Source organism: Crocodylus porosus, unplaced genomic scaffold (genome assembly GCF_001723895.1).
Source record: "Crocodylus porosus isolate Cpor-Errol unplaced genomic scaffold, CroPor_comp1, whole genome shotgun sequence".
NCBI classification, from domain to species: Eukaryota; Metazoa; Chordata; order Crocodylia; family Crocodylidae; genus Crocodylus; species Crocodylus porosus.
The window spans coordinates 23,156,936-23,184,864 of NW_017728907.1; the positions used below are offsets into that span (position 1 = coordinate 23,156,936).

The 27,929-nt window shown below is 42.2% G+C and overlaps 1 protein-coding gene across 1 annotated transcript in view; it reads right to left on the reverse strand.

Moving 5' to 3' along the window:
• Positions 1-6,166: 6,166 nt before the first annotated feature.
• The window catches only part of FAM129A (family with sequence similarity 129 member A), a gene marked incomplete at its 5' end in the record, with an annotated part of 60,167 nt that continues 38,404 nt past the window's right edge, over positions 6,167-27,929 (reverse strand). The window contains 9 exons of the mRNA XM_019530590.1: positions 6,167-11,047; positions 12,038-12,531; positions 14,157-14,268; positions 17,843-17,950; positions 19,193-19,303; positions 21,134-21,295; positions 21,939-22,126; positions 23,210-23,372; positions 23,463-23,567. Coding sequence (XP_019386135.1) covers positions 6,167-11,047; positions 12,038-12,531; positions 14,157-14,268; positions 17,843-17,950; positions 19,193-19,303; positions 21,134-21,295; positions 21,939-22,126; positions 23,210-23,372; positions 23,463-23,567 — 6,324 coding nt within the window. The remainder of the gene's footprint in view (positions 11,048-12,037; positions 12,532-14,156; positions 14,269-17,842; positions 17,951-19,192; positions 19,304-21,133; positions 21,296-21,938; positions 22,127-23,209; positions 23,373-23,462; positions 23,568-27,929) is intronic.

Genomic DNA, 27,929 nt, shown 5'->3' on the forward strand with positions numbered 1-27,929 from the left:
AGGGAGGGGCCACTTTGGGCCACGTGATTCCAGCTGGGTGGGGGTGACGTGGCCAAGAGGAGGTGGGAAAGGCCGCGTGAGGACCACCCGTGCTGGGCATGCTGGGAGCTGTAGTCCGGGCTGGGCAAGATGCTGACAAGCCGGCTGGCGCGTGGCGTGCCGGGACTTGTGGTCCGTGCGTTCGGCCCGGCGGTGCTTGGGGCTTGAGCCCGGGGCCCTGGCTGCGGTCTCGGAGCAGCCACTTCTTTCTCTCCTTCCTCAGCTCATCTCTCTGTAAAAGGTGGAGGGGGAAGGGTCAGGTCATACCTTGAGGGAGAGGGGGCGTCAGCCCTGTTAGCCACGAGGCAGAGGAGAGACGTGTGCGTATAGGCTAAGTAAGAGTGTGTGCGCGGTACCCAATGGAAGCACAAGCTTTCGTGAGCCCACGTTCACTTTATTATAATGCTGAGCATTATAACAACTCTGGAGCCACCAACAACCTCCCCAGCTGCCCCCGTTTCTCTCTGTCCCTTCCACCTGCTAAAGACAACTCGTTTCAAGCATTAGCCTTAAGCCAAACTGGGCAGCTGTGACTCGAACTGATAGACTGGCCAGTCCTCCAAACCCTGGCTTTCATCATCTTACACCACTTAGATGTGACCTGGGGTCCCTTTCCTCTTCCCAGGGGCAGTCTTGATTCTTTCCAGCGGGGGTGTTTATTAAAGTTAGACAGCTCTCCTGGGGAAGAGGAAAAAGACATTGCCCTTTAGAAAACCTGCCCCAGCAAGCAGTATCTGAAACAATGATTCTCAGCCAGGGTGCCATGGCCCCCTGCGATACTGTGAGATACTTTCCAAGGTGCCACCGGCTGTCACGCAATGGTAACAGAACATTAAGTTTTAAGCGTGCAGACGTGATGCACAAGATAAATCCAAAGCTTTCAAAAAGGAAGCCCTAGTGTTAAACACAAACCTGACCTGTTGTGTGGTCTTTTTCAGTCTGTTGCACAAAAAGAATTGCTCCATTATTTTTCCATGGTCAAAATGCAAATAAAAACTCAGAGCTGACATTTTCTGAGCGGGTGCCTTGAGTCTGTCGAGAGGTGAATTGAGCCTAAAAAAGTTGAGTCATTGGTTTAACAGCTATTGACTTTCTGGCCAGGTATGCACCTAGTGAGACAATGCAACCATGAGTCAGGGAAAGTCTGGAAAGTAGCATGGCTGGTCATGGCTCAGAAAGTTATTTGGAACGCACTATTTATATAGTCACTAGAAAACTTCTCCCCTCTATCACTGCTGCTATGCTAGGAGAGGAGTTAGTCTTGGATGCCAAGATGTTCCATGGACATGGAACACCATGCTTGATTTGACAGCTATAAAGCAAATATGGCACTTTAACAAAGTTAATGAGGACTCAAAGAAATTTCTTCATTACATTTCTACCGATCTGAGTTTACTAACCAGGAGAGATAGCAAGGAGGGGAAACTAGTGAATATATTTGGACGGTGCATATTAAAATAGTGCAGAAGTCACATTCCTAAATTAAGGCTATACAGTGCCCAAGAAGGGACTGTGCATAAATGTGAAAAGGAAATGTCCTCAAAGACAATAGGGGGCTAACTTTTTTGGTAGGTGCGTCACAAATCAGCCCTGCACCATCCCCCAGTACCACTCTGCTCCCCTTTCTCTGCCTGATCTGCTGCTCTACTTTCTGCTCTCTACTCTGTGCCGCCTGCCCAATCTGCTGCTTTGTTTTCTGGTTCCTGCCCTCTGTTCCCTGCCCAATCTGCTCTGTCTTCTGTTTCCTGCCCTGTCGGCTGCTATGCTGCCTGTCCCCTCTTTGATCTGCCATGTGCCACATACAGAGGCTGCTTGTGTATTTGTGGCACTCATGCCACAGGTTGGCCACCCCTGCTGTAAAACTTTTACAGGCAACCCCCTGCTTCATGCTCTTAATTGGTACCTGAAAAGCAGCATTAAGCAGAATAGTGTTAAGTGAAACCTGCTGCCAGCTGTATGATGCCCCTGACCATTATAACAAAACTTGCTGAACACTTAAGTAGAATCAGGTATCAACCTAAAATGAGCATTACAGCAAAACAGCATTAAGCAGGAGTTACCCGTAGATTATATTTACATCATTTCTGCACATCCCATATTGAATTCATCTCTGTGTTTGGAGGTTTTGGGAACGCATACAGTTTCACTGCTTTTTTTACCCTGTCCAAATTTCCAGTCACTTTTCTGGTAACATCTGACTATTACGGACACAGTTAAATATTACTCTTATTTATGACTATCTAGAAAGCTTTAACACAAATTTTCTGTGTTTCTTTAAAACTATTAAAATAGGCGAAAGGATGAAAATATGACTTAGTCTGCATTGTTTCTAAACATTTTTTTTCATTTTTCTATTGGGCAGTATTTTCTTTAACTGTGAATTTAAAAAGAACTAATTGAATGGTTTTATATAGTCTGCAGAAGAAAAAAAAAAAGCCTCTCAGCACTTTTTTGCTGTCCCCACTTTTCTGCTGTAATTTTAAACAGTGAAACTACAGTAGTACAATAGAATTGTTTCTCTTCCCTTGTTCCCACAGGGTCCAAGTAGATGGATGACAGCTTGAGTTGACAGATGGTAGTGAATACAAAGTCTTACAGCTTTAAGAAACTTTTTTTTTTTAACAGTTACATAACAGATACCATATTTTCTCACATACCCCACGCTTCCAAGTAAGATGCACACCTTGTGTTTGGTAAGGCAGAATGAAGAAAGAAGAGTTTTTTCCCAGAGTTACAGCTCCACAAAGCAGGGACAGAACCTAATGTTCAACTCGCTCACTCACCCTTTTCCTGTTTAATAAAAAAAATCTACAGTTTTAACCTTCTCACACCCAATGCCCAATTAGTGGCGACTCTTGGCTTCTCAGCCAAAAGCTACTGCCAATTCCACAGCAGCAGTGAAAAGGTTAAAACTGTACCTGCTGAAGACTTAGCCCTGCCCCTCTTTCCATGGCATGGGCTGGGAAGGGAGGGAGGAAAATAAGTTGCATTTTATAGCGTTTCCATGCTTTTACACTAGCAAAAACAGCTTCCTCACTTAAGACCCCCAATTTTGGAAGGCTAATTTTTTGGGAGAAGTTGTGTGTGGTATACAAGCAAATTTGGTACTGCTTTTAGTTGCTGCCTCACATAGCATTAGCCAGGAGCATCAAAATTCAGGTTTTCAGATAGCAATGACCAAGGTTGTTGAAATTGTTCTCCGTTGGCCCCTCTAATTAAAAATCTGGAACAAAATGAATGAGGTCTGAAGTAAACTGCATCTGATGTCTATCACAACAGACTCCAGATTCATTCAAAAACTCACCTCTGACAACCAATAAAGGGATGACCACATTTTATTTCCATACAAGTACTTTACAAAGTTACAAGCAAATTATGTGTTTCATGTTTTATATATGCAAGCTGGTAACCAGGTGAAATATAACAACAACAAAATTGATTTCATATATGGTTCTTTTCCCCATCCAAGCACTTCCAAACCCTTAATTAATTCTCCCACCCAACACTGTAATGTAAAAGATTATGTATTATTATTCCTATTTTATAGATGAGGAAATCTGAGCTATGTAATGTTCTTGGAACCATAGGAAAACTGTAAAATTATGATTCATTAGCAAATGATTTCTGTTGATTAAAAGTCCCGAAGTGACCATGCAATGAGGGAATTGCAGGGGGTCAGATACTTGACTTCACTAATTCTGCCTCATGCCACTCCAATCTGAATAATTATGTTTATTGTTCCAAGATGACATTGATGAGGGTAGGCCACAGTTTATCCATTTACAAGTCTCAACATTATGTATAGAGAACACCAAGAAAACCCCCCAACAAATCTGTGGTGAATAACTTCATTTAAAAAACACAGTGTAAAAGAAAGCATACAAAATGTATCTTAGTTCCTCCCCATTCTATTTAAGAAAAACAACCATGCTGGACATTTTTATTAGACACCTGTGTTACCAAATATGTACAGGGAAATATTACATCAAGCCTGTTATATGAATGGTTAAAGATTACTTTGGATGAGGTTTATGCTAAATTCTCTTTGATACCTAAGGTACATACAAAGAATAGTATTTCTAAATGGTTTTATTAGTAAAATGCAGTTTTTTTTGTAGGGGAGCATCTTGCTACTACTGTCTCCTATAGTCTACAATAATGGAAGTATTTATGTTCTACCCTAACTAACTTGTTCAAACAGATATGCATCAACTAATTATCAAGCATAGTTATTACATAATTGAAGTCACTCCTTAATGTTCAACACTAATAAGAAATCACAAGGGAGTTAGCAAATCGGTAGAAATAGGGTTGTATGTGACCCTAGTTTGAACATTTCAACATCAAACAAATATTAGAAAAACCCTATTTAAAACTAATTCCAAAAGGGAACTTTGTACCTGACTTCAATGTTCACACACTCTAGCATTTATGGAATAAACACTGTGTACTTGTGTTTATTTTACAACAACAACTTTCAACTTGGTCAAGTTCACCAACAACATGGCATTTCTGAAGTTATGCCATGATAATTTCTTCAACTAGCGTCACTGCCCCTATTAGTATTTTATAGTGATTTGGAGAGCATTAGACAGTGGATATTAATCAAATTTACTGCAGCTAAATTCCAGCAAGACTAAGGTTATCCTGTTGGGATTTTGTTGTTATTTCTTGAAGAATGCTACTTTCTTTATGAGCACAGTTCTCCAACTCATACTCCCACAGTAATGTACTTATTTATAAATAGCCTCAGGCCTCGTGCTGTACTTTTAAGTTGCCTTAAAATAGCCTCTAAAATTGCAGGTGTAGTTTTGCATACTCAACTTACAAAACCACTATTTTTCATTTCCAAGATTTTCTGGGTTCAACACCTGCAAGTGTGTGTGCAAACTGTGCAAAAAGACAGCCTATGTGCCAGGATCACAACATGGTATAGGTGGTGGTAATCTTGGATATGAAAAGCCACTGCCAATTCTTTCAGCTGCTTTTGAAAATGTGACCCCATTTGTCTTCCAAAACCCAAGCACAACTAGTTATTCCTCTGGTTTTTTGCCTTGAATTGCATTTAAGTACTGGAAAGCATATGGTAGGATTCTGGTATAAAGGACATTTCACACTTTGTTGTAAGTTCCCATGCCATTACTGTTTTCACAATACAGCTTTACATGCATAAACATGCCCTGCAGAACTGAGTAACTGATGTTGAAGTCAATGGGTAGGTGTGTGGTAGGACTGCAGTACAGCATTATTAATCTTCTGTATTGCAATATTATAGGTAAATATACTATATGATAGAAAGGACAGTTAGTAGGTGCTGCACAGTCATCATAGCTGGAGCTACTGTAAACATTCTCATCAGTCTCTTAATAACAAAAAAGAACTAGCAGTAAAGCACTCTGAAAGGCCATATAACGCAGAAGTGCAGAGTGGGATTGAGAAACCTGCTCCCAATGCTATCCCAGTTTTAAATACAGCAAAAAGAAAAACAAAATCAGAACACTTCATTGTCTATAATATCTGTCTAAACTTTAAAATATTTTAGTAATTTGGTCAGCATGTAAAGTTCAAAGTTTACATGCAACTGGGTTGATGAACCATCCAATAAATTTATTCATTTTTCATTTAATTACTTATCTGAAAGATTTAAATATCTTCTTTGTACTGCACCTGAGTCCTATATGAATTCTTTTATCCACATGTTGATTTACTGATCTCCTACAAACTGTTGCAATATTGCCAATCACAAGCATCACAAGTCATTCCCCCCCTCATAAAAAGCATGAGTTTATCTTAAAAATGGGGAATTTAGAAATAAAATAATAAATAATTATTTTGATTTGAAGAATTGAGGTCACATTCTCAAGCTTTTCTCTACAACCATGAGCCAAGAACTTTTTTTTGTTAAATGAAAGCTGAGATTCTCAGGCAATAACCCCATTCCAGCATCTGGATCACTAGATCCCCTCTCCCCCCCAGATATTGTGAGACTCTTGACAAAACTGCAAGAGTTGGCAACGCATTCTTGCAGCCCTTACCACATGAGCATTTTCACTTCAAGGGTACTACAGGCATGAGTAAATGCTGAAGGGTTGGGCTGCATATTTCTGAAAACCAAAGACACTTCCTGCTATTCAGAGCATTGCTCTGTACAACTACCCTCCCTGCTCTCCTCTGCAAGAATTTCACTTCCCATCGAGGTTGTGATTTCAGCACTTGAAGGCATGTCTACTAGCTTACACTCATCCCCGTCAGCAACAGATTTACTACCCACTGGAGTAGCACTGTTCACCTCCTCTTTTTCTAGCACATCAGTCACTTCTATTCTTAAGTTTTCCATTCTCAAAATGGTTATTTCCATTCTTGTTGCATCGGGACTTTCAGCAGAATTATCAGCAAAGCTCTCAGCACCAGCTTCCACTGGCCCAGCCTGAGTGTGATGTACTCCTTCTTCCTCCAGGTCAGATCTTCTGTCCCCGACTACATTTTCAGGTAGTTCCTGTAGTTCCAATTTGTTATCAAGACCTTCACAACTTTCCTTGTCTGTATACCAGACACTTTGGTTGGTTTCCACTTCTGCATTTGCCTCTTGAGGTCTACCCAGTTCTTTGGAAGTCTCTGAACATTCTGCTTGAGTCCCGTGTTGACCCTCCTCTGAGAGGATCACTACATTCACATCATCTGTCCCCAAACTGGATGAAAATGGCTGATCCATCTTGAGCTCAGTATGTTCAACTTCTTTACTTACTAACTTATCTGCTTGACCTTCTTCTTTATTTTTGCTGTTCTCATCACACTCTTCACCATGCTCCTGCAACTTTAAAATATTACATTCATTTACCACTTCTTTTTTGTTCTCATATGGAGCAACGGCTGCTGGGTCAGCTATCACCATCAGCAAGTCGCTTATACCATTTGCATTATCAGGGGTTGTAAGGGATCTCTCTTCTTCTTGTCCAGTGTTTCCCCCAACCTCTGCCTCTATTGTATGTTCACGTTGCAAACTTACCTTCTCTTCCACAGTCTCTTCTTGTACTTTACAATCTGTCTCAGTGTTTGCCCTAACTTCTACTTTCACTATACCTTCCTTCTTGGAACTTACCTTCTCCTCCAGGGCTTCCTCCGTTTCCTGACTTTCTTTTTCTGTTTTTTCACCAATCTCTTCCTTCAATTCATTTTCACTCTGAAAACTGATCTGTCCTTCCAAAGCCCCCTTTTGTTTCTGAACTTCTATCTCAAGATACCATGTAAACTCCATCTCACCTACACCCTTGCTCTGCGAACATACCTTCTCTGCCACAGCCTCAACTTGCACCTGGTTTTCTTTTTCTTTGCCAAACTCCGTCTCCACTGCATTTTTACTCTCAGAACTTATCTTTCCCTCCACAGTCACTTCTTGTACCTTATTTCCTTTGACATCGCTCCTGCCCAACTCCTCCTCCACAGCATCTTCATTTGGGAAACTTAGCTTCTCCTCCCTAGCCTTCTCTTGAATCTGACAGACTCCTAATGTGCAGCCTCCAGACTCTGCCTCAACTGCATCTTCATTCTGAGAACTCAGCATTTCTCCCACACTCTCCTCCTGCCCCTGACTTCCTTCTTCCACATTATCTGCAGTCCCTGTCTCATCTGCATCCTCACTCTGAGATATAACCTCCTCCATAGCCCACTTCTGTACCTGACTTTTGTTCTCAAGGTATATTTCCAACTCTGTCTCCTGCACACCCTCACTCTGTGAACATACTCTTTCCTCTACAGACTCCTCTTGAACCAGACTTTCTTTTCCAGGGCTCCTGTCCAATTCTTCAGCCACTCTAACTTCACTCTGGGTACTTACCTCCTCCTCCAGAGCTGCCTCTTCTACCTGACTTTCTTTTGCAGTGTTGTCTGCAATATCTGCTTCCACTACACCCTGACTCCAGGATCTTCGCCTCTCTTCCACAGCCTCTTTTTGAACCTGACTCTCCTTTTCAGTGCTCTTGTCCAATTTATCTACCACTGCAACATCATGTTCTAAACTTGCCTCACACTCTTGAACCTGACTTTCTTGTTTTGTGTTCTTACCAAACTCTGTTTCCATTACATCTTCAGTCTGGGAAGCTACCTCTTCCCCCATATCCTTCTCCTGTACCTCCCTATCACACTCAGTGTTATCTGCAATACCTGCCTCTACTGCAACCTCACTCTGCAAACTTCCCTTCCCTTCTACTGCCCCCTCTGGTATGTTATTCACTTTTTCTGTCCTCTCAACGAACTCAGGCTCCACTGCATCCTCCCTTTTGGAATTTACCTGCTCTGCCCCTGTCTCCTGGTGTACATAACATTGTTTATCAGGCTGCCCTGCAAACATAGACTCTGCTGCATTCCCACTCTGAGAACTTGTCTCTTCCACATCTGCCTCCTCTTGAACCTGACTCTCCATGTCAATGTTATCTGCAACCTCAGCCTCCACTGCACCCTCATTCACAGAAGTTACCTTCTCCTCCACTACTTCTTGTACCTGACTCTCTCTGTCAGGCTGCCCTGCAAACACCGCCTCAACTGCATCCTCACATTGTGATCTTACAGCCTCCTGCTTTATCGGACTTCCTTGCCCTGTGTCTCTGGCAATCTCTGCCTCCACTACACCCCCTGTCTCAGAGCCTATGTGCTCCTCCACTGTCCCCTCCTGTACCTGGCTTACTTTCTTAGTGACATCTTCAAACTCTGCTTCCACTGCCTCTTCACTCTGGGATATTACATTCCCTTCTGCTGCTCCCTCTTGAACCTGGCTTTCTTTGTCAGGCTGCCCTGTAGTCACTGCCTGAACTGCATCCTCACTGACTGAACTTACCTTTTCCTCCACCTCCTCCTGCTGTACTGAATTTTCTCTCTCAGTGACATCCACCAACTCTGCTTCCACTGGACTTGCACTCTGCAAACTTACCATCTCTACTTCCTCTTGCTCTACATGACCTTTATCAGTCTGCACTGCAGACACTACCTTTACCGCATCTTCACTCAGCAAGCTTACTTTTTCCTCTGTTGCCTTCTGCTGTACCTGACCATTTTCCTCCGTGTCACTAGTAAAGTCTGCCTCCACTGCACCTTCCTTCTCAGAACTTACCTTCTCCTTCGCTGTCTCCTCTTGAACCTGGCATTTTATATCAGTTTGCCCTGCAGACATAGCCTCAACTGTATCCTCACACTGAGAACTTACTTTCTCTTCCACAACCTCCACCTGTATTTTACTTTCCTTCTCAGTAATGGGTTCAGTCTCTGGTTCCACTGCATTTTCACTCTGGTGGGAAGTTAATCTCTCCTCTACTGCCTCCTCTGGAATCTCACTTTCAGGATCACGGTGCCCTGTAGACACTGCCTCCACTGCATCCTTGCTCAGTGAACTTACCTGCTCCTCCATCTCCTTCTCCTGCACTTGGCTTTCTTTCTCAGTGACAGTTGCAATCTCTGCCACCACTGCACCCTCACTCTGAAAACTTACCTTTTCCTTCATTGCCTCCTGCTGTGCCAGACTTCTGTTCTCAGGCTGGACTGCAGGCACCGTCTCCAGTGCATCCTCCCTCAGTGAACTTACATTTTTCTCCACTTCCTTCTGCAGTACCTGGCCTTCTCTCTCTGTGTTACTGGCAAATTTTGCCTCTACCACTCCCTCCTTCTCAGAACTTACCTTCTCCTCCACTGGTTCCTCTTGAACCTGACTTTTTATATCAGGCTGCCCTGCAGACACTGTCTCCATTGCAACCTCGTTCTCAAAATCTATTTTCTCCTCCACCTCCTCCTGTATTTGGCTTGTTTTCTTAGTGACATCTTCAGTCTTTGGTTCCACTGCTTCCTCACTCGGGGATATTAAATTCCTTACCACTGCTCCCTCTTGACCCTGACTATCTCTCTCAAGCTTCTCTGGAGACACTGCTTCTGCTGCAGCCTCAGTCTGTGAACTTACCTCCTGTTCTGCAACTTGCTTGGGGATCTCACTTCCTTTATCAGTACTCCCAGCTGTGTCTGCCCCCTCTGCATTCTCACTATACACAGTTACTGTCTCCTCCATAACCTCCTTTTGTACTTGACTTTCTTTGCCTATTTCTTCACTAATCTCTGACTCGACTGGACCTTTACCTTGGGAACTTACTTTCTGGTCCATGCCCTCATCTTGTATTTGACCTTCTTTTTCAGTGTTTCCTGTAATTTCCAACTTCCCTGCATCTTCACTATGAGAGTATACTTTTTCATCCACAACCTCCTTTTGCTCTCGACTTCCTTCACCAGGATGCCCTGAAAACTCTGCCTCTCTTGCATCCTGTGTCTGGGCAGGAACTTTCTCTGCAACTGCCTTTTGCACCTGACTTATTGTCTTGGTGTTATCTCCAATCTCCACTTCCACTTCCTCTTCATGCTCAGAACTTATTTTCTCCTCCACTGCCTCCCTGTGTTCCTGCCCTTCTTTATTAGACTGCTCTGCAGATACAGACTCCAGTGCATCCACACTCTGTGAGCTTACCTTCTCCTCTGGTATCTTCTCTTGAACCTGAAACTGTTTCTCAGTGTCCCTGGTGAACTCTATTTCTGTTTCACCCTCATTCCCAGAACTTGCCATCTTTGCCATTGCCTCTTTTTTTACCTCACCTTCTTTATAAGGTGACTTCCCTGAAAACCCGACTTCCCCTGCACACTCACTCTGCAGCCTTACCTCCTTCTCCACACCCTCCTCCTCTTCTTGACTTTCATTTCCACTGTTATCTGCAACCTCTACACCATTTTCAGAACTTAGCTTCTTCTCTCCAGCCTCCTCTTGGACCCAACCTGCTCTTTCAGGCTGGCCTGGAAACACAGCCTCCAGTGCACACTCACTGTGTGAAATTACCTTCTCTACCACAGGTTCCTCTTCTACCTGACTTCCTTGCCCTGGGTCTCTGGCAATCTTTTCCTCCACCACACCCTCCTTCCCAGAACTTACCCTCTCCTCCACTGCCTCTTCCTGTACCTGGCTTGCTTTCTCAGTGACATCAGTCACCTCTGCCTCCACCACATCATCGCTCTGGGATATAAAAATCTCCTCCACTGTCCCTTCTTGAGCCTGACTTTCTTTCTCAGGCTGCCCTGTAGACACCGACTCTTCTACATCCTCACTCAGTGAATTTCCTTTCTCTTCCACCTCCTCCTGTTGTACTAGACATTCTTTCCCTATGTTATCTGCAATCTCTGCTGCCACTGCACCCCCATTCTCAGAACTTACCTTCTCCTCTACAGCCTCGCTCTGTACCTGGTTTTCTCTCTCAGGCTGCCCTGTAGACATGGCCTCCACTGCATCTTCATGCTGTGAACTTACTTGTTCCTCCACTACCTCCTGCTTTACCTGATCAACTTCCTCCACACCTGTAGCAAACTCTGAAGTCTCTTTTTCAGAACTTACCTTCTCTTCCACTTCCTCCTCCTGTACTTGAATTTCTTTTTCAGCGTTAGCTGCAATCTCTGCCTTCCCTGCATCCTCACTCTGAGAAATTACATTCTCCTCCAATTCTTCTGTTTGGCCACCAAACCCTGACTGCCCTGCATCTTGACTTCCGGAACTTACCTTCTCAACAATACCCTCCTCCTGCATCTGATCATCTTTTTCAACATTCCCATGAATCTCTGCCTCCATTACAAGTTCAACCTGGGAACTCACCTCTTCCACAGCCTCCTGCTGTGCCTGGCTTGCTCTCTCAAGATGCCCTGCCAGCTCTGCCTCTTCACTCTGCACGCTGTCTTTTTTCTCCGCAGCTCCCTCTTGAGCCTGACTTTCTATTGCAGTGCTATTGGCAGGATCTGCCATCACTGCATTTTTGTTAAGTAAAGTGATCTTATCCTCCATAACCTCCTTTTGTAGTGGACTTTTTTCCCCGGTTATTCCACCAAACTCTGCCTCCATTCCATCCTCATTCTGGGGACTTACCTTCATTTCCACAGCCTCCTCTGGTACCCCACTGTCTTTTTCTGTGTTCCCTCCAAACTCTGCCTCCACTTCATTTTCGTTCTTGGAAGTTACCTTCTCCTCCATAGCCTCTTCTTGTACCTGACTTTCTTTTTCAGTTTTCCCCCCAAACTCTGCCTCCACTGTATTTTCATTTTGGGAAATTATTTTTTCCTCTACAGCCTCTTCTTCCCTAGGAGTAGAAGATTGGGACTCCTTTTTATCAGTTGTGTCTGTAAAGATCATTTTTTCACTAATGTTTTCAGGAATGTTAGGCATGTCGACAGTTGTTCCTTCATTATTTGCCTTTCCAGCATCATAACATTCTTCCTGGGAAATATTTTCTGCCAAAACAAGCACCTCTTCATTTTGAGTTTCAGTATCTGATATTTCCGTAAGGGTGGTGGATGGTTTCTTAGCTGGGGTGGTTTGTGTTGATCCTGAAGGGGTCTTCAAGTCAGTTAAACTAGACACACTTTCACAAGGCATGTTGAGACTGTCCTCAAAAAGGTTGTGTTTCTTCAAGCTGGCAGCTTCTTTTATCACTGATTAGGACAAAAAGATTAAAATGATTTGAAAAACCTGACATTTTAAGAACACTCTAAATAAAGAATTTACTCTCCAACCCTTCAAACGTTATAAATTATTCATAAAAGCCTCATTTTAACTTTTGCTGCACATTTTATTAATCTTGAACACGAAAACTTGATTAGGAAGTTATACTTGCCATTTTTCTTGCATTAACGGAATACTAGTGTTTGGTTTCACATAGCAATAGGGGGACATTAAAATCCAAAATTATTTTAATTGAAATTAAAGATATTATAAGGACAATTTGATTCATTGAGAGTTTGTACACAATATATAAATTACAAAACCTACATTTGGGGCCAGCAGTACAACCAGGGGACCATCTAAAATTGGTTGTGGAATACAGAACATCTTTTTTTATCATAGATATATATTATCAACATTTGTTTCTATCTTTGACGTGCACAAAGACACAGGCACATACAGAGTACTGCTATGGTGGCGATCATATTTTTGACAGAATATTTAATTCTGAGAAATTTAGTCCAACAGCCATGAGACATTACTAATTCTCTGCAAATATTGAATTGCTGGGCTATCTGGTCATCTGGAGCCAAAGTACACTGAAGGTTCAAAATCCTGAGTAGAGAAACATTTTAGCCAAAAATGGCTCTTGATATCAAGATTTTATGAAGTTAATATCTGTTCAAACAGCTGCTTGCCCTATCTCTGTCATGAGCTGAACTAAGGCCCCAGAATCTTAATGCTTCCAGTCTTTAGGAAGATTGGGACCTAGATCTGAGCAAGATAGCCCAGGGAGGAAACAAGCTGTCCTTGTGCCACTACAAAAATTTCTACTGCAGCATACAGGCCAAGCCAACAGACATCCATACACCTTGTCGTGCCACAGATGCTCAAAATGTGTGCGTACAAAGATGGTAATACTTTCTGTCACTTTATTGTGGCAGACACCTGTTTGCTTTAGGGCCCAGAGTTGTCAGCCTCAGGCAGGTGCTTCCATAGCTTGAGAGGCCTAGTCCTGCATATCCCCAAATCTTCCTGTAAGATCAGGCCCTGGGAGTGACTGCCCAGCTTTCCCCTTACAGAGACATGATCTGGGCAGTCTCCTCGGTATACCTCTGTAAGCATGGAAACCCAGCTTTCCCAGATTAACATGCCTTGGAGATTCCCCAGGGCATGCCTCTACAAGTGGAGAAAGCTGGAGTTCCATGCTTAGAGAGGTGCCCAAGGGAATCTACAAGGCACATCTCTGTAAGCTGGAGCTCCATGCTTACAGACAAGTCCTGGGGGAAAACTGCGAGATGCATCTTTAAGTGACTTTCCCCACTTAAAGATTGCCCGGGGCATGTCTCTCCAAGCAAGAAACCCAAGCTTGCAGAAACATGCCATGGGGAATCTCCAAGGTGCATCTCTGTAAGCGGAGAATGTCTCCCATTATTCTGCAGGGTCAGGCAAGATGCATCCTGCCACAGCTAATCTACTTCATTTGGCAACATCACAAGGTCCCTTCCAACCCTAACGTCTATGAAATCTTTGAAATCTGTTTATAGCCTCAGAGCTCCCACTGGCTTCAGACCCACACTGAGCATTATTGCTATCACCTCAGACCTATTCGTACCTTTTAAGGTTTCATCAAGCAAGGCGTGATATAAAATTTCTTCATAGACATTCTCTACTTGTATCACACTGGTGTAATCTGCAAAGATAAACTGTTCATATTTCTGCAGCTCCTGTGAAAAGAAACAAGAAGGGAAAAGAAGTCCAAAAATGTAGCGCTCTGAAGTCCCTAAGAATCCATCACCCCAACATGGAACAGAACCCTACTAGCTCCCATTTAAGAGATATATCAATGCTACTAGTTCTCTAGGGTTAAATTAGTTGCATATGCTCAGAATCATGTATTTAAATCACACTTACCATATTGTATTGAAAGAATTTAGAGTTCATAAGCATTAGAAGGAGTGTATTTGGTAGTCATGTTGGTCTGAGACAAGAAGACATACAAAAAACTAGAACTCTTGGTTCCAAAATGATACCTTTTATTAGACCAACTGGGAAATCACAAGAAAATTGTCCCTTTGCGACAAGCAATCGCAAGAAAATTGGGACACTCGTGAACCCAGAGGGGGACAGCCTTCCATCTTCAGCTCCCTCTGTGCAAAAATGAAGTTTATTTCCTACCTATGGGGACTTTTTACAATCTTGTACCATCTGTACTTTTCCCAGAGCCTGACTTTGATCCTGAAAGCTTGCAGAAAGGGACAATTTCCTTGTGATTTCCCAGTTGGTCTAATAAAAGGTATCATTTTGAAACCAAGAATTCTAGATTTTTGTAAGCATTAGAATACATTGTTTTAGGACACTAAATAATAATTCTTAGATTCTAAATAAGCAGCAGGTGAGCAAATAACTGTGCCAAAAACTGTCCTCCAAGGTACGCACACTGTTAAAAAAATAGTGGGAGAGGCAGAGATTTGTTATTGGAGTATATATAATGCTTCTAACTCAGTGCTTCGTATACAGCCTGTCTAGCAGATGAGTATTACCACTAGATGGCAGTATGTGAAGTGATTATGGTGACTTCTGCCTAGGTGTAAGATACCAGCATCATCAGAACCATGATCTCAAAACAGACATCTCTGTTGGCTTATTAGCTGAAAAGTACCTGTAAAGGTTTCATCAATCAATCAAACAGTTCTAGAATTGGTTGCTAATTTACATGGAGACCTGATTTACACTACAATGTCCAGCAAGAAGAACTTGAGTTTTGGTAGAAGTTTATGCACTGCCCAGATCAATAGATAAAAACGAAGACTTTGTTCTCCAGTATAACGAATGTGATGAAACATTGATTAATACCTATTAATAAATATGTAGTCCTGGATGTACTGTCAATAGTTTACAAACAGTAGGAAAACCATTAAGTTTGGGTATATGAAAAGAAATAGAAAGGCATCCCTTTAAAATATGTATATAATGTGTAAAAATATTCAATATAGAAAAAAGCATAAATTTGAATATTTACATGATTCATGCTTGCAAGCCAATGGACATATAATCATAAAAATCATGCAAATCAGTCTCCTAGCTATTTAAATTTCTCATATCTGCTATATATTTCACATGTTGTCTTTCCCATATGCAGTCACCAAAACTGAGTAGTCCTAGATCTTGCATTGTGACAAATACATAGCGATCAATGCCACCAATATATTTCAGTATGCTAAACACCTCTAAGCCTCTTCTTTCTCATTTATTTTAACTGTATACAGAACAATTCTGAGTTGAAATTACTACAAGATCAGCTGCAAGGATTTCTTAGGGCGATACCGTTTATTGGACCAACTCTGTAGTTAGGCTAAAGTTGGACGAACACTTAAATGCAAGACATTCTTCATCAGGTCACAGTACGCCAGACACAGCATAGCGAGAAACCACTAAGATTAGTGGTCTTTCCACACTCCTAATTCTGGGAAAAATGTTGGGACTCATTACTTCTGTAGTCCAAAATTAAGAACACGTGCAATCCTTTTGGGCTCCCAAACGAAACCAAGAAGGTCTCTAGTTTTTATCTGGGGACAAAGTAAGGAAGAGAGCCTTACTCTTGGGACAGCAATGCTGGATATGTCTATACTGAACTTTTATAAGTTGTGTTACCTAGCAACGGTAGTCTGCATATATTTGCTCCAGGCTTACGAGCAAACATTTGTAGTCTGTAACAAACATGGAGTGTCCACAGTAATGTTTACAAATTAGTTAAAGCATCTCAAGTTAAGCAATCAATTAGAATGAGATAGTTACAAGAGTCATGTGAAGACAAGTTTTTGGCAGTTACACATGTATGTCTGCCTAGTTTGTCACGCTTCCTTTGTCCTATCTGGCACTCTGAGTTGAAGAAAATTACCAGGGCAGACACTGAATATGCAGAGCAATTTGCCAATATCCTAGTGCAGGGGAAAGTTCCTCAGTGATGGACAGACTTTCAGCTGAACAGAATATCCATAGCGCTGTGAAACCTGAAGACAGATCTGCGGGTGCAGGGCTGTCAGGCAGAGAGAAAAGAACAGCACAACCAGACCCAGATTTGCCCTCAGCCTGCAAGAAGACTGATCGGGGCAGGGATTCCCCCAGTGATTGTCTCACCATTAAACTTCATAAACAGCAATCTCTATCAATACGCAAATAATCTGACACAAATACAAATACAATCCCTGCCCCTCCCAAAAACCCAAAAAACAGGGACTTAAGTCCTTTCCCATCTCTCCATACATTTTAGAACTAGAAGGAGTTTACAGAGGCCTGAGAGCTGGAATAATTCCCAGTACTCCAGCTGTATGGAAGAGATGTGACAGGCCTGGACATAAGGTTAACAAAAAGATGTGAAAAGAGAGCATATTTGCATGAGTTTCTGTAGCAGGGCACTGGGGTGTACCTGATCCTTTAAGGGAGCTCTCAGCCTGTGAGACTGCTTGTGGGGGCTAATGAAAGACTGACCTGACCCAAAGAGACCCCAGGCAAGTCCCCCAGGCAGAGAAAGACTGTTTTACAAGCAAGTGGCCTTTGTCTTATTTTGAGCCCACAGAGCATCCTGGTGCCCAGGGAAAAGCTAAGCTGGATCAGAAGGTCCCTGAGCCCAGTGAAGGGCTGCAAGTTGGTCCAGGGGGTCTGGAAGCCCAAAGAAGGGGAAGCATGTTGGACCAGCAGGGTCTGGGATCCTGGAGAAGGGCTGAGTTCATAACTAAGCAACATCACAGACAGAGAACACCTGTGAGGCTTGAGGCATGGTATAGGGGAAGTACAGAGCCACGCGAGGAACCCTTAAGGCAACAGGTGCCCAGCAGAAGTACAGCTAGGCTGAGAGGGCCTGCTAGCACAGGGTGCAAGACTGACTGAGGGGACCCAGGAGAGGCTCACTGGGGAATGACACACACTCTGGCTCATGCAGAGTCCACAGGCAGCCTCCCTTTTATAACCTTCGTTAAGAGCTAGGCATGGTGGGCAAGATTCAAGGGAAGGGCTGCAGCCAAGCCTGAGCTGGACAGGGGCCACCTGGCTGCCCCGTGGCCATGGACTTACTACAGTTCCCTATGCCCCGCACCCTGATCACAGCCACATCTCTTGTCCTTTCCCTACTCCTCATGAACCGAATTGACCACCCTTGGTCATTTGGCCCTACGTATAGCTGCTCTACACAACTACCTATGGCTAATCAGTATTAGATGTCTAAGATTTAGCCATCAGTATATAAATTCCATAATCGCTTTCATAATTCTTTTTTAAACAAAGGGCAGTGAAGTAACTTACTGGTTTGCATAGTGAAGCCAGTGTCTTCTGCATTGTGGGTAATGTTATCTCTACCAATGCTTCCTGAAATATCTTCTTCCGGACAGTGCTGCTGTCATAGTCATATTGCTGTCAAAACCAGATAAATGGGAAAAACATATTTGGAACAATTATTCATATGAGTCATCTGTCCTGCTGCCTTGTCACTAGCAATGGGCACCATATAGAGCATGAGTCCCAGACTGTCTGAAGTAGGCACTGCATGTGGCACACCAGCAAAGAACAAGCACCACATGCAGTGTGGAGATGTTGTTTAGTGGATGTCTGCTTATTTTGTTATTTTGCTTTGTTTATTCACTTTTGCTGTATGCTACCCTAAGCTGTTGTTGGGAAGGGCAGCATACAAATTGTATAAATAAATACAGAAATATAAAATGCATAAATACATTTTCATAGCTTTGCTATAAATATATAAATACATAAATATATGCATACACAAATACATTTTTATAGCTTTGCTACTTACTGTAGTTACAGCAAGTTAACCAGCTGAGGATCTGACCCTAAGAGGGCACTGTTCATGCAAATAATGTCATACATATTTAAAAGAATTAGCCAAACTATTTTGAAATGCAAAAAATATCTAGGTTTGGCCAACATTTTATCCATATGGTTTTTCCTCAACTACTTGTAACAGCATGTGACTAGAAAAAAAAGCATGGTCCAGAGACTTGAGTGCAGAAATTGGAGTTAGGAAATCCTGTCTTCTAATCTAGTCTCTAGCATTAATATCCTCTAGGCAAATCTGTGGTCTCTGCCCTCACTTGTAAAATGGACGTAATATATAGGACACCAATCCTGCCAGCCTTCTGCACAAAATTTCTCTTGGGTTCCAAGTACAAATGATTTTACAGGATTAATATCCTTGCTCACACAGACTGAAATTCAATCCTACACAGATGGCTAGCACATGCACCACATTAATCCTATTTAATCACTGTTTTGAGGGTTTATGTGGCACTTGATATATTGCACAAACCTTTTCCTGCAGTCTACACAGAGATGAGTTTTCCACCTGGTGTTGTAGGGATTAACTACTATCTCTAAAGCACGGCTAAGGAAGAATACTACTACTATTGCTTCCAGTCATCCCCATCATAGATGGAAAACATGATTCTCCATAATGTTGCTACTTGCATAGTCATTTAATTTTTATCAAATGCTATTAAATTCACATTTTCTGTTACATGGCACAAAACAATTCCTTCTCAGTATTAAATAGGACAAAATGCACCCTTTATTTACTACAAAAAGATAATCAAGCCTGATCCCTTAGCGTTTTGGTATACAATTGACCCAGAGAAGTGTTACCTTTAGTACTCTCAGTTTCACTTTTTCAATGGCTGTTGCAATTTTTGCTATGTCTCCTTGCAGGTTTGGAGAAAACAGCTGTCCAAAAGTATAAACAGCATTTTCCATAAGCTAGAAATAAAGACAAAGATGGTAAATGCTAAGGATTCATGTTTCCATATGTATTGTGAACCTGGTTCTGCTGAGGGGGGGTGCTGTACATGAAAGTGGCTGACCCACAAGTAAACCTACAAATGTCAAGAAACATTGAGTTACACAAATACAGCTATACTGTCAAACTACCCAAGTGTAGATGCAACTTACATTAGCACATGAACATCTCCGCTAGAATGGCTTATAGTGGTTCCCTGAGCAAATCAAGATATATGGACATTTTTATGCCAGTGTAATTAGTTTACACTAGGGATTTTCACTCTCATAGAAGCATTACAATAAATAAATAAAATCACACCTCTAGCCATCATTACTATAATGGCAAAAGCATCTACCCTAGAGCTGGCCTTATTTTACAAGCCAAACAAGGTGTAGACAACAAACAGTAAACTAGATTTAAAATTCTGTGTTTCAGGAGCCCGAGCCAAAGCTCAGGAGTAGTCAATGGAAGACTGCTTTTGACTTCAGGGTCTTGTGGATCAGGTGTTAGCTGTCCAAAGAAGATGAGGCCTTTAAAAAAAAAAAAAAAAAAAAAAACTATTTTGACAGTTTCCCTCATAATATAATTAGCAATTAATCCCCCAAAATTAGATAGCTGAAAAGTACAATGTCCTCTCAAGGAATACTAATAATCTAGAAGCTTCCTGTTTTGTGAAATTTTCATATTATCTAGTGATATACTAAAAACCAGCCGTAAGTTAATGAAACACTTTATAGCAACTCTTTTGCAGCTGGAAATTATCTGTGTTTAATGAGGTTTCCATTTGCTTTCTAATTCCTCTTGATGCCTCCACTGCTCTCTGTCCTTTTCCAGTGATGCAAAACTCTGCAACTACTGTTTCTGAAAAGAGTCCAAGGCACCTTCTCTTCTAGAACAGCACACACACATCGCTGAGCCCCAGAGCAAGATTTCCTCTGGCTTCCTATCTCCTGACTCCACATAAGTTAAGAAAATAAGAAATGAGATAATGGGTCTGAATACAGGTCTATTTAGCCCAGTATCCTGTATCTAATGGTGGCAGAGAAGAGATACTAAGAGAAATAGTATCTATATAGGGCTCAATGCTTGACTGCCAACTAGGCCAGCTTGAGCAGAAAGGGTAACATGTGCCCTGTCTTTAATACTCTGTTGGAATCCTAGGCCATGTATAGATGAAACGAGAGGTGTGTATGCATGACACTTTAAAGTGGGCTAAATGCTTTTGCACTGCTTTAATGGTGTCAGTGTTTGCACACCCTGGCAGTGTATTGCACATTAATTCCAGCTGCTATAGGAAATTTGGCGGTGTAATGCACCTTAAATGACTTGGGGCATTCATTCAAGGAGTTTTAGTTTGCTGCCCCTACAGCCATGGAGGGAGCTTGGCAGCAGCCAGGGAAAACAGCTCTGCCCAAGAAAAGCAGTGAGACTGATCTCCACCCCCAAAAAGCTTGCCTGCCTGAGCTGCGCGGGGACCCGGTGCTTCCCTCCATGGCTGCGATGCTCCCCGGGACTGCCTGAGCTGGGTGCCTGTGGGTGGGTCCTGCCTGGGGGGGCGCCGCTGCTGCGGAGGGAAGCACCAACCCACCCTGCAGTCCAGGTACTGCTCCACCTGCCAGTAGCTCTCCCTCCCTTTCCCACCAGAGAGGCAGGTAAGTCAGCAGGGTGTGTGCACAACACGGGGGTTTAATCAGCCCTAAATTGAAGTGGTGTTTTTTTAAATCCACCACTTCAATTTAGGACCCTGTTTCATCTACACATGCCCCTAATCCATTTTGTCAAAGTAAAAAAATTGAATCTTACTGTACCTCTTGCATGAAGTTCTGTGTCTTCTGAATTACAAAGTCTATATAGTAGAACTTAAAGCGACTCTTGAGGTCCTGGAGTAGCTCCTGGAGGAGATTGACTTTAAGATAGCAAGGTTCCATTTTCACAGAGTCGAGTGGCAGTTTTCTCAGCTGCTCCAAACTCTACATCCCCAAAAGGAAAAAATGGGTTTTCAAAAAAAGCAACTGGAGGCAAATTCTTAACAAAGAAATATAAAGATCATACAACTGCTTGTGGGGACATGCTGATTAACTTATTTGTACTTCTAGTGTTGAGGACTATTGAACTGCCATATGACTATTTCACTGACAAAAACAAGGAATTGTTTCTTATACTCCTGTAAAATCAACAAAGCTATTATCAGTTAAGTTCCAATTAGAGAAGGCTGAGAGGTGATCTTGTGGCCACCTACAAATTCATTAGGGGGATGCAGCAAAGGATCGGAAATGCTTTGCTCACCAGGGCACCTCTTGGGGTAACAAGTAACAATGGTCACAAACTGACAAAGAGCAGATTTAGTCTAGATATCAGGAAAAACTTCTTCACAGTAAGGGTGGCCAAAATTTGGATTGGGCCTCCAAGGGAGGTGGTGCTCTCCCCTACCTTGGGGGTCATTAAGAGAAGGCTGGATAGGCATCTGGCTGGGGTCATCTGACCTCAGCACTCTTTCCTGCCCAGGCAGGGGGTCAGACTCGATGATCTATCAAGGTCCCTTCTGACCCTAGCATCTATGAATCCATGAATTTAACTCTTTACTGCATGTATGACCATGCATTCTCCTCTTACCTCCGTTAGCTGTGTGGTATCATTTGTTTTCTGAAAGTTCCGGCTAATCTCATTAACCTCTTTTTCAAAGAGGCAACGGACTTCACTGAATCCAGAACTCACTGGACCCATTAGCTCCTCCAATATGGAAGCAAGAAATGGTTGGATATTCTCCGTGCAGCACTTCTGGGCAGGCTCAGAAACAGTTGCTGAAGATTTAGAAAATAAAATAGACAACTGTTAGGACTTCAGACCTCTTTATTTTAGAACCCTACAGACAATAATTAACTTAGCCAGAATACTCTTCTCAGAGTCATTCAAGACTCTTGTCCTCCTCAAAGATAACTCTAGTGAGGATGGGAAGAGTTTGTGGAGTCTGAAGGACAATGGAAACATCTTTTCCCATAGCCAATCCAACCAAGTTGTAGCAGGTTGTCTGCAATGAGGGGAAAGAGCATCTGACAAATACGGTAGTGACAAACACTGGGACATACTGTGAATATCACTATGACCTCTGGCACAGTGCATAACATGTTAACTACATTTGAAGCTTTATCCTGCAGTGAAGATAACTTACACACCCTTACATAAGAATATTTAGTGACCTGAACAAAAACATTCTGAGTTTTTTCACAATAACTACAAAATCCTCATCTAATTCTTGCTATTTGACATATCCCATACAAAACTGCAACTGCTTTTTTCACATCAATCATCCATTAGGCCACTTATGCCTTAACTGAAAATTCCAATGTGGAACATGTCTAACCAATAAGTCAAATTCTCCTTTTGGGTGTATTCATGTAACCCTCCTCACATGGGCGACTGGTGCCTCCTGAGTCTGGGGGGCACCCGCAGAAGCCAACATCAGCGTCGGCAGCAGGGATGCAGCTGCCGAGCACCTGCAAACACCACCAGTGGGGCAGTGGGGAGAGCCATGTCAGTGGAAGCACATGAGCCCCCCGTGCCCTCCCTACCAGTTGCCTACGTTTCCTCAGACAATGCTGTGCTGGTGAAACTGAAAGGAGAGTTAGCTACTCTGATCAATATTTTCAGAAGTAACCACTGATTTTGGATGCTTCTTCTGGGATTCCAACTTCTGAGGGGCTGACATCTGCAAATCAGGACTAAAGTATTTCAATTCACATAAAAGGTTGTTGGAGCCACACATCAAACACCTGAAAGCATGAGACTTCTTAAACCAGTGGGCACTTGATAACATGTAATAGATGATTCTAAAGAACTGCTTCAATCCAGCTGGCTTAGAAGCAGGAGCTTTTGTCCTCACTAACCTTTGATTTTACCAGCTAAGAAGTTCGTTGAGTTTAAAATCTGATCCACATCTGAACGAACTGTTCCTTCAAGAGACTTTGTAAGATCTTCACATTCTCCTTTCAGGGTACTTAATCCTTCTGAAACCTGCTCTTGGACCAAATTGTATGTTTCTTCTACAATCTAAAATCAGTAAGATATAAATAAAGCATGGCATTAGGACCAATGGGACAACTGTTGTGTAAGAACTGCTGAGCAAGGGATCACACATACGCCAAACCAAGTCCTCTTCCTGTAGTTCCTCCTTCCTTTCATTTTAGGCAGGATCATGGTCTGCAGGTTAGGCAGGAGCTCCTCCATGACAAGGTTGCTTAGGATCTGCAAAGTAAAAAATTAAAATGACATTTTAAATGGGTTTCATTTTGCTGAATATTACAGAGCAAAGAAACATTAAGAAAAAGTGAATAACACTGAAAATAACATAATCATTTAGCTATTCTAGGTAGCGAAAATATGTTATTTTAAAATTGTAAAGATGCATGCATCACATTAAAATTGGAACACCTTATTTGAACAATCTTGCTATTGACCACTGTTTGAGAACCACTGTCATGAAATATGATTAGATAGTCAGCAGATACATTCAATTACTACTACAAGAAATAGCTTTCTTCCCTAAAACTGTATATCTGGTTTTATGGAATAAGAACTGGTTCTTATGCTGGGATAAACTGAAATCAGTAGAGCTACTCTCATTTATACTGGCTAAAGGCTTAACTCAAAATATATACATGTCTAAACTGGTGATTTTCCCATAAATACTTATGTTGATCAATACTGATTTTTTTCAAAGATTCACAGGCCAACCCTGAAAAAAAAAGATAGTGCCAAGATGAGTTTTGAAATAAAAAGAACTAACAAAATAGCAAAGGATGGCAAAAAGATTAAATTTTTCTAACAATTAGTTTCACCAGTAAAAAACAACTACACTAGTATAAAAATAATAAAGATTTTAACATTTTTTTAATATTTATTGCAAAATTTCTTTTCTATACCTCTGGATAGTTGCACAAAAATTATATGAAACAATACAATCTTAGAATAAACTTACCCAATATATTAGACTAAAAAGACGTATACAACTATAAGAAAGTACAACTGCTTCCTTAGATAACGCCTGCCCCTCAATTTGCCTCATCCTTAATGATCAGGATGCCACAGTACAAGAAGAGATAGTCCAGAGGCAGCAACAAAGTGCCTTACCCAGCAACACTACAGTAGCACTAACAGAGGTGGACAGGCTTGTGGAGCTCAAGGATCCTGATTTGAAATCACAGCTACAAGCAACAGCCTAAGAGAGGATGATACAGAGAAAGCTGTGCAGCAATGGCATGGCAGCCAGAGGCAGTGGCAAGGCATTTTTTCATAGAAACTAGGCAGCACTTCTTTCTTCTAGAGATTAGAGATGGATCTAACTGAGTGAATTCCTGGGATCTGAAAACTATTCATTCATTAACCATGAATAATAAACTTTAAAAAGGGTGTACTTGGGTAGAAGTGTGTGGGAAAAAGAGAAGAATTTAGGGTCTTCAAGACTGCTCCACTTAGAAGGAGAAATTGATGATGGAGGCAGGTATATTTGGCATTCATGCAAACAAAAAAAATTGCACCAAAGCCTTGTATGTGAACAAAAGAAATAAAACAGTCATGGTCCTTTTCATAGTTTCAAGCCTCTTCCAGCAAGGGTCGTGCACCTCATTGTAGCTAAGGATGCACAAACAGGACAGGAGCCTTGGGCACCAATTTAGAGCGCACAGGAACAGAAGAGGTTCCTTCTGAGTGGGGCACAAAAATTTCTCGTTACATCTCTGCCCCTTGAGGAACTGTTAGCATGGTTCAGGATTCTCTGCTCAGTGTCCAGTTCTCTCATTTTGAACCTGTAGGCTCACTTGCATTCCTATTTTTTCATTACATGTCCCCCGAATCAGGTGGAACCTAGCCCCTCAGTCTGACAAGGCAATCATTTGTGTCTGGTTGAGCCTAAGTATGTAAAAAAAAAAACCACTCAATAACCCAGTGCAGACGGTTCCAATTCTGCATCGCATTTGTATATGTCTTTGCTTTATGTGGTAATATGCAGTTATGGTTTTTATGTTTAACTTGAACGAAGGATGGGTGCCCCACCCGCCAGTTACAGCAAGGTTTAACCAAACCTGCAACTGAAATATTACTTAAGGGAGCCCTGAAAAGGTAGTTAATTTTTTTCCCAGGCTCCTGGGCAGGTGGTACTTGTTAATTTTAAGAGGAACTCCTAATTATTTGAACCCTTCCCTTTCTGCTGACAATATATGGCAGAAGGGATACAACACCAAAGAGCAAACCTTATTAAAGGGTGAGCTATCCATTCCTCCAGCAAATCTGGGTGTTGGCTGAGTTGATGCTCACAGTGTGTCTGCACTGAACATGTTGTCAGTGACTTGCACTCTCTGATGTTTCTCACAACTTTCAAATAGTGGAGGGGATGTCATTAAAGGCTGTGTCAACAGCCAAAAGGATTACACCCATAATCTCAGTAAGAATGCTCATAAATTTTCATTCTTCCTCAGTGTTAGTGTTTCTTGACATTTTCTTCTAAATTGTCCAGCTGTTCCACTGAGTTTAAGATAGTTCAACTCATATTAAAGTCATGAAATGGTATGGTTTAATCCAATTGCTGCACTTGAAAACAAGCCTCCTACCCTAAGATCCCCCCTAAAAGAATATAATTTATTGTGATGATGTGAACACATTTTCTGCCTCTCCCGTTCAGCAGTTACCAGGGAGTCCAATACACATGCTGCACTGGTGCCAGATGTAAAGTGGGAAAAAAAAGGATTTAATTGAATGTAATGCTATATAATAATGATTGGATGTGAACTGAACTTCTGTAGCCAACCTGCTACAAGTCTTGCTTATTTCCACATGCTCCATCCTGCAATGCACATTTCTTAACAGCTTCATGTAATCAAAGCCCTTGTCTTAAACATTCAATGCTCAGGAGAATAGGATGGCTCAAAGGATTCCATACTGGTGTCAAACAGTCATAAAAAGGTGCATTGTATTACATCTGCTTTATACTCCAAAACCAAATGACCAAGAACCAGAAAGTAAAATTTATTTTTAAAATTATTAAAGAGTGTCAGGCTCTTGAGTCAGAGGAACATTATTTGCCGTGTGTTATCAAGCAGGCCAGGATTAAGAGGGGCTGAGGAAGACCTCTGCATTCTGTAAAACATACAAGTGTAAATTCATAGGCTGCACCATTAGAAGCAAACCAGTAAGATTTCAAAGTGTGTAGGTACAATGTCATCTAAATTATTCAATATTATGGCTAGCACTGTGACAGCAGAAAAAAAATTTTATGCATAGCTATAACTAGCATGGTTTTCCTAAATATAATTAATCAGAGGTACCAAACTCATCTGGCTCTGCAGGCTGGATTAGGGACACAAGTCCTGGTCCAAAGGCCAAGTCAGGTAAACGTACTGGTCCTGTATGCCAAATCCATCTTGCAAAGCTGGCGAGCATGAGCACCTCATCCAGTGTATGACCCCCATGCACTGCATGCAGCATGTGCCTGCCCCTGCCCTAGCCCTACATGCTGCAAGTGGCATATGGGACTGATCCAGGGAGTGCACAGATTGGCCCTGTACACTGGTTCCATCATGGTCTGTGGGTCTGATCTACACTGCTCTCATATCCAGCATGCAGGGCCAGTCTGGTGCTGGTGCTGTATGCAGCACAGGCTATGGACCCCACGTGCTGTACGCAGCATGTATACTGGCTCTAGCCCACATGCCACATGCAGTTTGGCTCCACAGGCTGCATCCAGTCCATGAGCCATATCTTTGATAGTGCTGGCTCAGATAAAAAAGATTTTCTTCCAGAACACCATGTTCATTTTGACCTGATTGTAATGCTATGCACACAAGGATGACATCATCTCCAAAAATGAATTTTCTGGAAAACGTCCTCATATTTATAAGTTGTAGTAGTAATCATGGTCACGACCTTGAGAATTTCCAGACTGTCACAGTTTATTCCATTTGAGGGTTGGGGAAGGAGTGAGAGAAGACGACATACAGGGTTACCAAGATTTTTAGCTTAAGTTGCTGGCCTGGATTTCCAACCTTTACCCCATTTTCAAAACCCCCTCAAGGGATTTGCTGTTTACATAGCACCAAACGTGTGCCATATGGTTTAGATACATGTGAAAACAAGTTTTCTTTCATAAGCAACTTACCCTTTACGGGTACATGTATACTACATATTAAGATGTAGCATCAGATACGCACTGCAGTTATAAACAAGCTAGCTGTGCTACCAAAAGCAATGTAGCTATGGCAGCATATAGCTCTGCATGGGCTAAAAACAGGGAAATTGGGCCATACTGAGTTTTGTGCTAGAGCAACAAGACTCATTCTCATATCAGAGCTAACTCATTTAGAACTAACCATACTGTACACTGAATTACAGTCTATAAAGGGGCGGGCAATTATTTAGGGCGGAGGGTCACTTACTGAGTTTTGGGAAGCCATCAAGGGCCACATGGGAAGCCCTGCCCCTTGACAGGTGCCCCACTTCCTGGTCGCTATCTTGGGACTGGAAGTCCCATCCCCTAACCCCTGACCTTTGCCACCATAAGTCCCTCCCCTTGCTCCCTAGAATTACTCCTTTCAGTAAGGGGTTTTGCCATCTCTA